This window comes from Myodes glareolus, chromosome 4 (genome assembly GCF_982192425.1).
Source record: "Myodes glareolus chromosome 4, mMyoGla1.1, whole genome shotgun sequence".
NCBI classification, from domain to species: domain Eukaryota; kingdom Metazoa; phylum Chordata; class Mammalia; order Rodentia; family Cricetidae; genus Myodes; species Myodes glareolus.
In genome coordinates this window covers 104,124,267-104,136,345 of record NC_142029.1, presented here as the reverse complement: position 1 = coordinate 104,136,345, position 12,079 = coordinate 104,124,267, and the positions used below count along the sequence as shown (strand labels likewise).

The window sequence follows — 12,079 nt, the reverse complement described above, 5'->3', positions numbered from 1 at the left end:
CGCTGGACTTCCGATCTGTTCTCCCGAAGGCTGGCTTCATGTTCCCACTCAAGATGGCCGCCTCAGCGGCGGCACTCGCACCCCTGCCACTCCCAACATGGCGTCCTCGAGTTGCCTTTCCCCAAGCGTGGCCGGCAAAACGGAAGTGACGCATCCTAGAGCGTTCCGTTTTCTTTCGTCTGCAGGAACCGTGGCTGCTCAGCCAGACTGGTGCGGTGGTTATTGACCTTTGTCTCGGCCTCGTGTAGGTGATGAAGTAGCAATGGGAGAAAGACACCCTAATTTCTTATAGGTTGCATTAGGGAGGGTGGTGTGGAGGGATTGTAAATCCTTTGGGTCCGTTGGCGAGAGCTGCCCACTTCATCCCGTTACAGAGAACTAAGATTTTGAGTTCCCTTTGAGACTTCCACTGGCTTGGATTGGGGAGACCCCCTAGCCCTGCACCTCCATCTCGGCAGCCAGTTGAGCCCTCCTTTCCTGGAAGAAGTGGTGAGTCCAGTTTTGGATAAGCACCCCTCTCAATGACCTGATGCCTCATCCTTTCTTACAGTGAGAGGGCATAGCACATCTTCCTGCAGCTCGCTTCCTGCCGCAGAACACACTTCCGGTCTCGGCCCGGACGGGATGTTGCTGCTACTACTTCTGTTACCCCTCTGCTGGGCGGTGGAGGTTAAGAGACCCCGGGGTGTTTCCCTCAGCAGTGAGTCCTCTTTGTGTATAGCCTGGTGGTCGGGAGGGGCATTTTCCTCCCTTTGCCTCAGTTTCCCATAACATTTCCACTGGTGAATGGGTAGGACAGAGGTAGTATTTATTTATTTATTAAGAAGATCTGAGCTGGGCCTCTTGTTCTCCTCCCCAGATCATCACTTCTATGACGAGTCTAAGCCTTTCACGTGTTTGGACGGCACAGCCACCATCCCATTCGATCAGGTGAACGATGATTACTGCGACTGCAAGGATGGCTCAGATGAACCTGGTGAGCTTTTTCTGCATCTCCTTATTGCTCAGTAAATGAGCCTACCAAGAGCAGATGCCCCATAAGGATTAGGGTGCCATCTTCCCGTTGCTCTCTGTTCAGTGAACAGAAGGAAGGACAGAAATGAAATCCCTGTTGGCTTGGGTTAGCTCATTGGTAGAATTTGTAGGTTTCGGTCTCTGGTTTCCATTCCCAAGTAAAAGAATAAATGTTCAGGTTTATGACCAAGTAAGCAGATGGCATTGTGGGACCCAGGACTAGCTTCCAGGAGGAGGTGAGGTTTCTGGCCAGGAAAAGCCAACATAGACACCTTTCAGAGGTGGGAGGGGGAGTAAGGCTGAATGGCATTCCACCAACTGGTGAAGGCAAAGGAGGAGTTGGGGGTGGGTTGCCCGACCTTTTTGAAGGGCCTTAGGAGAAGCTGCAGAAGACTAGAAGGTTCTGTTGCAGGCCTCTGAAGATAGTTTCTTCCCTTGGTCCTTGGTTTATTTTGTTTTGCAGACACTCTTATATAACCCAGGCTGGCCTTGAACGCATAGTGTAGCTGAGAATGACCTTAAACTACCGACCCTGCTTTTACCTCCTGGCTTCTGGGATTACAGACATTCACCACCACAACCAACTTCCACCTGTTTTTATGATGCTTTCTATGAGTAGATGAGACATGTCTGGCTTGGAATACATTCAGCAAACTTTCTTTCTCTGCAGGTACAGCCGCTTGCCCCAATGGCAGCTTCCACTGCACCAACACTGGGTATAAGCCCTTGTACATCCCCTCCAGCCGGGTTAACGATGGGGTGTGTGGTAAGTGAGGATATTCTGGGGATCGGGGAAGGAGGCAGGGGCCAGCTGGAGGAGACCCTGCCCACTCTGACTTTGCCCTCACCTCTGCTCAGACTGCTGTGATGGGACAGATGAGTACAACAGTGGCCGTGTCTGCGAGAACACCTGCAGGTGCGTGGGTCGCGGCGCAGCACCCCGGCTTCCCTGGCCCTTGCCACATTCTACTTGGAAGTCAGGATAGTTCATTGTCTTTTTTTTTTTTAAAGTTAAATTACTTTCTTTTTTTTCTATTTATTTATTTATTATACATACACTTGCCAGAAGAGGGTACCAGATCTTATTACAGATGGTTGTGAGCCACCATGTGGTTGCTGGGAATTGAACTCAGGACCTCTAGAAGAGCAGACAGTGCTCTTAACCTCTGAGCCATCTCTCCAACCCTTTTTTTTTTTTTTAACTTAAAAGATTAATTTTTATTTGCTGGGTATGGTGGCACAGACCTCCAGTCCCAGCACTTGGAAGGAGGTTTATTTTTATCTTTTTGTGGGGGGGCAGGTAGAGTATATGCCACCCACATGCATGTCTGCTACAGAGGTCAGAAGAGGGTGTCTGATCTCCCAGGAGCTGCAGTTGCCAGTCGAATTGAGGTCCTCTAGAAGAGCAGCCAGTGAAGTCTCTCCAGCCCCTCCTTTCTTTGTTAGAGAGAACCCTCTCAGTGTGCCCCATCTACCTGGCCTCAAGCACCTCCTCTCTTAATCTAATGCTGGGATTTCAAGCATACACTACCTAGGCTCCTTTTGTCCTTTTGTGAGTCCACTGGTCATGCCCCTTGGGAACTCTAATTACCAGAATTCCCTCCAGCTATGAAGCAGTTGAGATTGTTTACCTGTTCAAAAGGATGGGAGATGGTGGTAGGACAGTCTAGGCCTATAATCACAGCACTTGGGAGGTGGAGGTTGGAGGATTAGGAGTTCAAGAGCGGGTTTGATTACATAATGAGTTCGAAGCCTGGGCTTCCAGAGACCCTGTTTCAGAAAACCTAGGGGGCAAAAGGAGAAACTCAGTGCAGGAAGAGAGACTTGACTTGTGTCTGGTTGAGAACTACTTGGGCTCTGATTGGGTCAATATTCTCAATATTTGTTTTATTTTTTTCCCACCCTCACTTGTTTGTTTGTTTTTAATTTCTCTTCTTTCCTCTCTCTCTCTCTCTCTCTCTCTCTCTCTCTCTCTCTCTCTCTCTTTCTTTTGAAACAAGGTTTCTCTGTGTAGCTCTGGCTGTCCTGGAACTCACTCTGTAGACTAGGCTGGCCTCTGCTTCCCAAGTGCTGGGATTAAAGGTGTGCATCACCATGACTGGCCTGAGCCTCTTTATCAGTTTGAGGGCTAGCTTCCAAGCCCATTCATTCCTCAGTACTTCTGGTCTGTCTGTAATCCCAAGGATGGGCAGGCTGTGTGCACTGTCCAGCTTCTTAAGGACAGAACTGAGGCCTCTGGTCAAAAGAACTTGGAGGGGCAGGTTGAAGAGGGCTCTTCCTGTGCCTTACCTTTCTTAGCATTGTTTGTGGGGGTTGTGGGTGGAGCTTGCAGGTGACTCAGGCCCTTCTGGAAAAGGCAATTCTGCTGGATCCTGAGAGTCTTTAGTGCTACTTGTGTGTGTCTGCTCCAGAGAGAAGGGTCGTAAGGAAAAAGAGTCCCTGCAGCAGCTGGCTGAGGTCACCCGAGAGGGCTTCCGCCTCAAGCAGATACTCATTGAGGAGTGGAAGACAGCCCGGGAAGAGAAACAGGTGAGAGACCCAGAGAGATGCATTGGTAGGACTTGGGCCTGGGGTCCTTGAGTGATGGGCGGGTAAATGCACATGGGTATACACTTGACTCTGGGCTGTGATGAGCCTGTGTTTTCCTAGATGAGTGGTTGACTGAGTACTTCCCAAAGAAGAGGCTATCAGATTACGAGCCAGAAGTGTTATCTCCTGGAAACAGGAAGAACATCTCTTTGTATCCCTACCTCACTGGCTGTAACAGGCTGGTGGTTGGTGACACCTTAGTTCTGGGGAAATCCCTCAGTTAAATGTCAGTAGAAACTGTTTGATTGAATGAGTACGGTAGGCACTTGAGGATTCTTAGGCTGTGTGTCTCCCTCCCTTGCCCCCACTGGCTTGACTCACCCATGGCTCAGCAGCAGCGCTTCTTGGGAGGTGCTTCCCAGTGCACTGAGACAGGACTCCAGACTCTGTTCTTGTCCAAGGAAGATCCCAGGCTCTTCTCTCCTACCCCTGTGACTGAAGAATCTCTCTGAATTGAGGAGGCTGGAAGGCCCTGCTTCATTCAGTGGGCCGTGATTGCCCTTTCAAATTCAGGGGATCTGGGGAAGCCAAGTGTTGAGGTCAGTTCCTTCCAGGGGAGGTGAGAAGATCCTGGTGAAAGGTCAGGCTGAGGGGTCCTGACCCTGGCAGAAAAGCATCACACCTTAACATTTTTGGGAGCCCTCTCTGTACCTCTAGAGCAGAGCTTGCCTGGGGCCCTTTTTAGTGTCACTGTCCCTCACCCCCATCCCTTTTGAATTGATTTATTTTTTGAGACAGGGCCTCACTATATAGCCCTGACCTGCCTGGAATTTTCTATGCAGACCAGGCTGACCTCGAACTCACAGAGTTTCACCTGTCTCCGCCTCTTAAATTCTGGGATTAAAGGTGTGCACCACCATGCACACACTGTGCTTTCTTTTATCATTGTGCTGAGGCTGGAACCCAGGGCCTTGTATAAGCTAGGCAGGCACTCTAGTAGTGAGCCACAACCCCACGCAGTCAAATGGAGTTCTGCCACTGCTGAGCCACACCCCAGCCCCTCACTTGGGGATTCTAGGCAGGAGCTCTACCACTGAGCCACACCTCAGCCCCTCACTGGGGGATTCTAGACAAGTGATCCACCCTTGTTCTGTACTCCCACCCCTGTTGCTTCTCAGAACATAAATAGATGCCCAGGGTGTACCTGGTGCTCTGCAGGTTAGACCCAGACCTGCACCTGCCTCGGGAATATTAGATCTAGATCATTAGAAAGTTCTCTCCTTGCTGTTGGGTAGAGACGTTCAGGGACCTCAGGGCATCCAGAGCTTTCTGTATGGTTACCCATCTTGGGGACAGGAAATGAAGATGATGTTTTGGAGGAAGGGCCGTATAATGGAGATCTGTGGGTAATTCACACCAGCCATGGAAAGTGTTCCAGGCTGAGAGAGTCACATGTGAAGAACTGAAGCACAGGGGTGGTGGAGAGGTCTGAATGTTATTCTTGAGTTTTAGGATGGCGGGGAAGGGGGGTTGAGATGGCTCAGTGGGTAAAAATACTTGGCCACCAAGCCTAATGACCTGAGTTTGATTCCCAGGATAGGAGAAAACTGATTTCCCATGAGTTGTCATCTGGCTGCCACATGTCTCCCTCCTCAAAGAAAAGGGCAGGGGGAGTAAAGTTTAAATGATGGAGATGTGACAGGTGGGACTGAGGGAGGGGCTGATGTCACACAGAACATCAAGGGCTGTACGAAGACTGGGCTCATCAAAGACCCACAGGGAACAGAGTAAAGTAGATACACTGTGATGCAGGTCGGAGGCACATGACAGAGAGAGGACCAGGCCTAAGCAGAGCTGGCCTCTCCTTCTACTCTCTGTCCAGGGTAAGCTGCTTGAACTGCAGGCTGGAAAGAAGTCTCTGGAAGACCAGGTAGAGATGCTGCGGTTAGCGAAGGAAGAAGCAGAGAAGCCAGAGAAGGAGGCCAAAGAGCAGCACCAGAAGCTGTGGGAAGGTATGCTGCGGGTCAGCGCTGCAGCTCTGACCAGAGGGGAGCCAGGGCTGGGAGTTCTAATTCCTGAGCAGTTCTGTTGTGCGGTTCTGTGCCCCTGGTTGCAGGCCTTACACCTACTGGCCAAGAGCTCTACCTCTGAGCTATACTCATCCCGTCTTTCCTTGTGAGGCAGGCTCTCATGTGGCTCAGACTGCTGTAATTTTCTTATGTAGACGAGGAAGGCATTAGAAATCCTAATCTTCCTGTTTCTTTATGTTAGATGCCAAGATTGCAGGCATGTACTACTATGCCTGGGTTATTTATGTTTTGATTTGTTTGCTTGCTTTTCTTTGTTGGTATGTTTTGAGACATGGTCTGGAACTCAGTATGTAGACTAGACTGGCCTTGAACTCCTAAAGGTCCACCTGCTCTGCCTCGCAAATGCTGACATTTGAAAGGTGTGCCCCGCCATGTTCTGTGCTCAGTGGTTCTATTTGTTTGTTTCTTATCATGATTGCTTATTTCTTTGTGTGCCTAGTTAACTTTGTATTGGCCATCAGGTATGAAAGCTGTAAGAATAATTTGTAGCCTTGGATGCAAGATCCTTCTCTACAGATTTCTGTTTGCATTTTGTCTGGTGCCTAGAACCTTCCCTCCAGGAATCTGAAGCCCAAATTGAAAACCTTTGACTTCTCAGCATTGTGCAGCTCCCTTCTCCGGTAGTAGAGGCTGATGCAGCGCTTAGATTGTGCTTGGCCCGCCCTTGCCCGGCCCCTCACCAGGGGCTCTACTGCTGTGCACTGCTGTGCTAGGCCTTCAGCCTACACAGAGTATGAGCCTAGATACATACATGTGTTTTCTGACCTGACCTGACCATCTCTGAGGAGATGCCGTCCTCTTGAGGTCACTGGAGACTCTTCTGTAGAGCCCCAACCTTGATCTTAGATTTGATCTACTTGTTCCATCAGACACAACAACTGCCATTGCAGCTCTGGGAGGTTGAGGCAGGAGGATTATAAATACCAGACAAACTACATAAGTGAGATCCTGTCTCTAATAAATGAATGAATTGTAAAGAAGGAGCCGGGCCTTGGGAACTATTGTTCTAGCCCTTAGGAGATGGATTAAGAATTCCAGCCCAGCCAGGTGTGAAGGAAAACATTGCTCTTCTGCCAGCTGCTAGAGCTCTTGCAGTGTCTGTCCCCGGCAGGGCTCTGGACACGCCTGCCGGCTCAGTCTTGCTTCCTCCCTCCCTCCGCTGTCCCATCTTTCCCAGCCCAGGCCTCTACTTGCCTTTTCCCCAACTCCCCAGCTCCTAGGCATCAGCTGTTCCTCATTTTACATCTGAATGTGTGTGCCATGGTGCACATGTAGAAGTCAGCACCCACCTTCCATCTTGTGGGGCTCAGGACTGAACTCAGGTTGTCAGGCTTGGTGGCAAGCCTTCTGTACCTGCTGAACCATCTTGGTGGCCCTTCACTTACTCAGCTTGTTCCTAAATTCGTCCTCCCTCCAGAGGTCACAGACCTTTGTTAAATCCAGGGCCATGTCCCCAGTGCTCAGTGTAAGACTGCTCTCACAGTGGGACTCCGTGCAAGTTTTGGGGGTAATGGGACTTGGCCACTTGTGGTACAGCGTGACAGAATGCCCCCCTCCACAGAGCAGCAAGCTGCTGCCAAGGCCCGGCGGGAACAGGAGCTGGCGGCCAGTGCCTTCCAGGAACTGGATGACAACGAGGATGGGGTGTAAGTGTAACTGCCCACTGAGAATTCCTCGCCCAAGTCTAACTAGCCTGGCCTTGAACGGGTCAGGTAGCCAGGCTGGTCTCAGATTTATAGTCCTCCTGTCTCAGCCTCTGGAGCCTTGCAATGAAAGGTGAGAGCTGTCACTACCATTGGGCATGTGGGGCAGAAACGGATGGAAGGTCTAGGGTGTAGGTGTTGTCTAAGACCAGCCCTGCCTTGGCTCTTTTAGAGTTAGGTCTCTTACAGGGGAGAGTGGGGAATGACGGGGCCCTGCCCCTCCCATCCCAGCCCTCACACGTGTAGAGGTCCCACAGAACCGTCCCCCTTTTTTTTCTGTACTCAGGGTCTCGGTGGCAGAGCTACAGACTCACCCGGAACTGGACACAGATGGGGATGCAGTGCTATCTGAAGAGGAGGCCCAGGTACCCCAAGCCTATCCTTGGCCTAGAGTGAATTCAGGGTGAGAGGGTCAAGGTAGGCCTCCTGGGGAGAGCTCCTTGTGGCTGCCTGGTAGAGCCCTAGATTAGCACCAGGGCAGCATGGCACCTGTCCCCGGCTTGCTCCCACTTACCTTCTGCTTGTTCCCTTAGTAGGAGTTTGTCTTTCTCTCTGCCTGCCGTCCCTGGCTCTGCCCCTCTACCATCTCTGCTGCAAATCGGGTCCTTCCCGGTTTGTCCTTCTGGACCTTTGCTTAGGGTGTAGCACGCTCTGGCACTGTGCCTCTGTGTGTCTGTGTCTTGTCTTGATGTCCCCTAACTTCCCAACCCCTGGGACCTCCTTCAGGCCTGGGTTGTCCCTCCTGGTCATATAGTTCCTGACCCATCTGCTATGGCCTGGTCCCTAGTTGTGAGTGGCAGGGTGTGTGGGCCTCTGGGGGCCCTGACCTTGACCCTACTCCAACGCACACAGGCCCTTCTCAGTGGGGACACAGAGACTGACTCTACTTCCTTCTATGACCGTGTCTGGGCTGCCATCAGGGACAAGTACCGCTCTGAGGTCTGTGGGAAAAGGAAGGGAAGTGGTCCTATTGCCAACCCCTCACAAAAATACCATCTCCCGTGCTGGTACCCAGTCCTCCATGGAGGCCAGCCCTCCCAGACTTGGGAACTAGTGTTCTCCAGCCTTGAGGTCTCAGCATTGGCCTCTACAATCCCGGGCCTGCCAGGTGCTGCCCACTGATGTGCCTGCCCCTTCTGCTCCGGATGTGATTGAGCCCAAAGAGGAGCAGCCACCAGTGTTGCCGCCCACAGAAGAGGAGGAGGAGGAGCCAGAAGAAGAAGAGGAGGAGGAGGAGGAGGAGGAGGTGCAGGGGGAGAAACCCAAGGTTTGTGTTGGGAGAATGGTGGGCAGATGGGTGGGTGGGACTGCCTGCTGACTGGGCCCTACCCCCTCCCCAGGAGGCTCCAGCCCCTCTACAACCCCCACAGCCTGCCAGCCCCACTGAGGATGAGAAGATGCCACCCTATGATGAGGAGACACAGGCTGTCATCGATGGTGAGTGGGACCTGCTGGGAAGGGGTCCAGCTCCCTGGCCCTGTGATGCCCGTGTTGCTTGGAAATTACTGTTTCTGTCCCCGAGTCCTCCCTCCTCCTGGGCCGCGCTTGTTTGTAAAACGTGCATAACAGGCCAGGAACCAGCGGGGTCCCAGGAGCCCTGGCCTGTACTCTAGAGAGCCCGGCAACAGAGGAGGTTCACTCTGCACTGGTTGGCCTATCCTTGTCGGGGACAAGCCCAGAGCGTGAGAGGCAGCTGTCATGTTCTCTGTGGGGCCCTATTCTGTGTCTTTTGAGAAACTGGGGCCCACTCTCACCTCCCGTCCCTCAGCTGCACAAGAGGCCCGGAATAAGTTTGAGGAAGCCGAACGGTCCTTGAAAGAGATGGAGGAGTCCATCAGGTGAGCACCAAGGCCACCTCCTGCCCGGTGACCGTCTACCTCCAGTTCCTTGGAGGAGGTGTCAGCCTGGTTCTTGCAGGGCTCCAAGCACAGCCTGTGTCTACCCACCATACATACAGCTGGGCCTTCTTTGTGGGGCTCTCCTGTCCTTGTACCCCCTTCCCCTGGACCCTTCTGTGTGGGGCTCTCCTGTCCTTGCACCCCCTTCACCATCGGATCTGCTTTTCCAGGAGTTTGGAACAAGAGATCTCCTTTGACTTCGGTCCCCATGGAGAGTTTGCGTACCTCTACAGCCAGTGCTACGAGCTCACAACCAACGAGTACATCCTGGCACTGATGGGAGGGGTGGGGGGGCAAGATGCAGGGAGGAGGGCACTGGGCAAACCAGGAGTTACAGTACCTATCTGAGATCTCATCACTGGGGGACTGAGGCAGGAGGACCTCAGCTGAGTCTGGGCTCCATTCCTAGCACCTCGTGAAACTGAGCATAGTGGCACCTGCATGAGGTGGGTGCAAGGAGGATCATAAGTCCAAGGCCAGTCTCAGTTACTTGAGCATGTTTGAGGTCAGCCTGGGTTATGTGAACCCTGTCTCCAGAAGGGAACACAGGCAGGGTCCAGGGGTCAGTGGGCATTGAAGTGCCAGTGAGCCACCTGTCTGCCTAGATACCAAGGAGACTGGGAAGGGCTTTGAGGTACCAGGGTCCCCATAGCTGTCAAGCCTGTCACTCAGCAGCCCTTCTCCCTGCCCTTAGGTACATCTATCGGCTTTGCCCCTTCAAACTGGTCTCCCAGAAACCCAAACATGGGGGCTCTCCGACCAACCTTGGGTGAGTGGGTTGAGGTTTGTTGCCCTTACCTTGCCCCCAACCACCCACTGACCAGGCACTCAGCACCCCTGCTCTCTCCCATAGCACATGGGGCTCGTGGGCTGGCCCCGATCATGACAAGTTCAGTGCCATGAAGTACGAGCAGGGCACCGGCTGCTGGCAGGGCCCCAACCGTTCAACCACAGTGAGTGTCTGACCTGGGGCTGTGGGGACCCGGGCCTGGACCAGTCCAGCTCAGCATGGCTCCTGCTCTCTCCCCATCCCCAGGTGCGCCTGCTGTGTGGCAAAGAGACCGTGGTGACCAGTACCACGGAGCCCAGTCGCTGTGAGTACCTCATGGAGCTGATGACACCAGCAGCCTGCCCAGAACCGCCACCAGAAGCACCCACTGAGGGAGACCATGATGAGCTGTAGCCTGGTAAGGAGACTGGGTCTCTGTCTGCTCTAGTGTGGGTGTTGCTACTCCCTGTGCTCCTAATGTTCTCTCTCTCTCTCTCTCTCTCTCTCTCTCTCTCTCTCTCATTCATTCATTCAGTTTCTCAAGATAGGGTTTCATTTCTCTGTGTAGCCTTGGCTTTCCTGGAACTCACTATGTAGACCAGACTGGCCTCGAACTCAATAATCCACCTGCCTCTGCCTTCCAAGTGCTGGGATAAAAGGCATATGCCTTTTGTGTGCGTGCGTGCGAGCGAGCGAGAGAGAGAGAGAGAGAGAGAGAGAGAGAGAGATACACTAGAGTAAAGGTCAGAGGACAGCTTGAAGGTTGGCTCTTTTCTCCACCACATGGGCCCAGACACGGAACTTAGGCCAGCCCCTTGCCCTGACCCCCTGAGTTAACTTGGCAGGCCCATGTTTTTTTAGACTGATTTTTGGTTTGTTTGTTTGTTTGTTTTTGACACAGGATCTCTCTACATAGCTCAGGCTGTCCTGGAACTCACTGTACAGACCAGGCTGGCCTCACATTCACAGAGACCTGTATACATCTGTCGTCCAAGTGTTTAAGACAGTTTTATTGCCAGGTGGTGGCAGTGCATGCCTTTAATCTCAGCACTCAGGAGGCAGAGGCAGGCAGAGTTCTATGAGTTTGAGGCCAGCCTGGTCTACAGAGTGAGTTCTAGGACAGGCTCCAAACAAACACAGAGAAACCGTGTCTCAAAAACAAAAAAGACAGTTTATTGTGTAGTCCTTACTGGCCTTAAGCATTGGTCAGTCCTGCCCGCTGTGCCACCCACCTCGCCCAGTGTATGAGGTACTGTCGACTGAACCCGGGCTTTCTGTGCTAGGCACACAGTCTGCCAGCCGAGCCACATCCTCCAGAAATAACTTAAGTTTCCAGTGCTGGTGTGCTTGCTTTTGCACCAACCCATGTTCCAGACCCTCCGTCTTTCTAATTCTGTCTTCCATCCTAGAACCTCAAGGCCTGAAACCTGTCTACTGATCCTGCAGTCTGTGGACCAAGGCCTGCCCACCCAGGGTTCCTGGCCATTCTCCAGGTAGCAGGAACCCCGTGGTGCTCTAAGCCCCGCTTCTGGCCCAGGCTAGCCAGGCCATCCATATTCCTGAGGCCCCAGCGGCCTCCAGAGATGGATAAAGGAGCTCACCCTCCTTGGATTTTTGGGTGGGAGTTAATTCCTGCTCCACCTCACCCCTGCCTTCCCAGCTGGTAGGAGATGAGTGGATGACTTCACACGTGACCTCAGAACAATAAATGTGACTCGTCCTTATTGGCTGTGTGTGCCTTTTTTCCCCTGTTGGTCTATATAGTTGAGGCCAGCCTCAGGCTGTCTCCTACCTCAGTCGCTCAGGGCATGGGCCAGTATGCCTAGCTAGGTCTGCCTTCATTTTGGGGTGTGAACAGGAGGCAGATGTGGAAGGTGGTGGGTATTGCTGTCAACTTAACAGGGTCTGGAGTTGCCTAGGAGACAGACCTGGCTGTAGTTACAGGGAAGGAGCAGAGGTCAGGCTTGGTGACGTGTGCCTTAGCTCCTGTAGCCATCTCTGTTTCCTGGCTGCAGCGCCAGCAGCTGCAAGCTCCTGCCATGTCTTCCTGCCGTGATGGACTGGACTGTTGAACTG

At 52.6% G+C, this 12,079-nt stretch overlaps 1 protein-coding gene across 4 annotated transcripts in view; it reads left to right on the top strand.

Moving 5' to 3' along the window:
• The first annotated feature begins 112 nt into the window (after positions 1 to 112).
• Prkcsh (PRKCSH beta subunit of glucosidase II) overlaps positions 113 to 12,079 on the top strand; it is a 13,829-nt gene continuing 1,862 nt past the window's right edge. Inside the window, exons 1-18 of one of the 4 annotated variants that reach the window (XM_087905787.1) lie at positions 113 to 244; positions 551 to 700; positions 860 to 976; positions 1,685 to 1,780; positions 1,873 to 1,930; positions 3,426 to 3,543; positions 5,426 to 5,555; positions 7,195 to 7,279; positions 7,623 to 7,701; positions 8,189 to 8,275; positions 8,445 to 8,582; positions 8,677 to 8,773; positions 9,105 to 9,174; positions 9,405 to 9,494; positions 9,929 to 10,003; positions 10,088 to 10,187; positions 10,271 to 10,421; positions 11,413 to 11,727. In XM_087905787.1, the coding sequence (XP_087761913.1) occupies positions 625 to 700; positions 860 to 976; positions 1,685 to 1,780; positions 1,873 to 1,930; positions 3,426 to 3,543; positions 5,426 to 5,555; positions 7,195 to 7,279; positions 7,623 to 7,701; positions 8,189 to 8,275; positions 8,445 to 8,582; positions 8,677 to 8,773; positions 9,105 to 9,174; positions 9,405 to 9,494; positions 9,929 to 10,003; positions 10,088 to 10,187; positions 10,271 to 10,417 (1,563 nt within the window). In that variant the 5' untranslated portion in view covers positions 113 to 244; positions 551 to 624 and the 3' untranslated portion in view covers positions 10,418 to 10,421; positions 11,413 to 11,727. Of the gene's footprint in view, positions 249 to 550; positions 701 to 859; positions 977 to 1,684; positions 1,781 to 1,872; positions 1,931 to 3,425; positions 3,544 to 5,425; positions 5,556 to 7,194; positions 7,280 to 7,622; positions 7,702 to 8,188; positions 8,276 to 8,444; positions 8,604 to 8,676; positions 8,774 to 9,104; positions 9,175 to 9,404; positions 9,495 to 9,928; positions 10,004 to 10,087; positions 10,188 to 10,270; positions 10,422 to 11,412; positions 11,728 to 12,079 lie in introns of those variants that run through there. The other 3 variants (XM_048446584.3, XM_048446585.3, XM_048446586.3) reach the window with 3 other exon arrangements.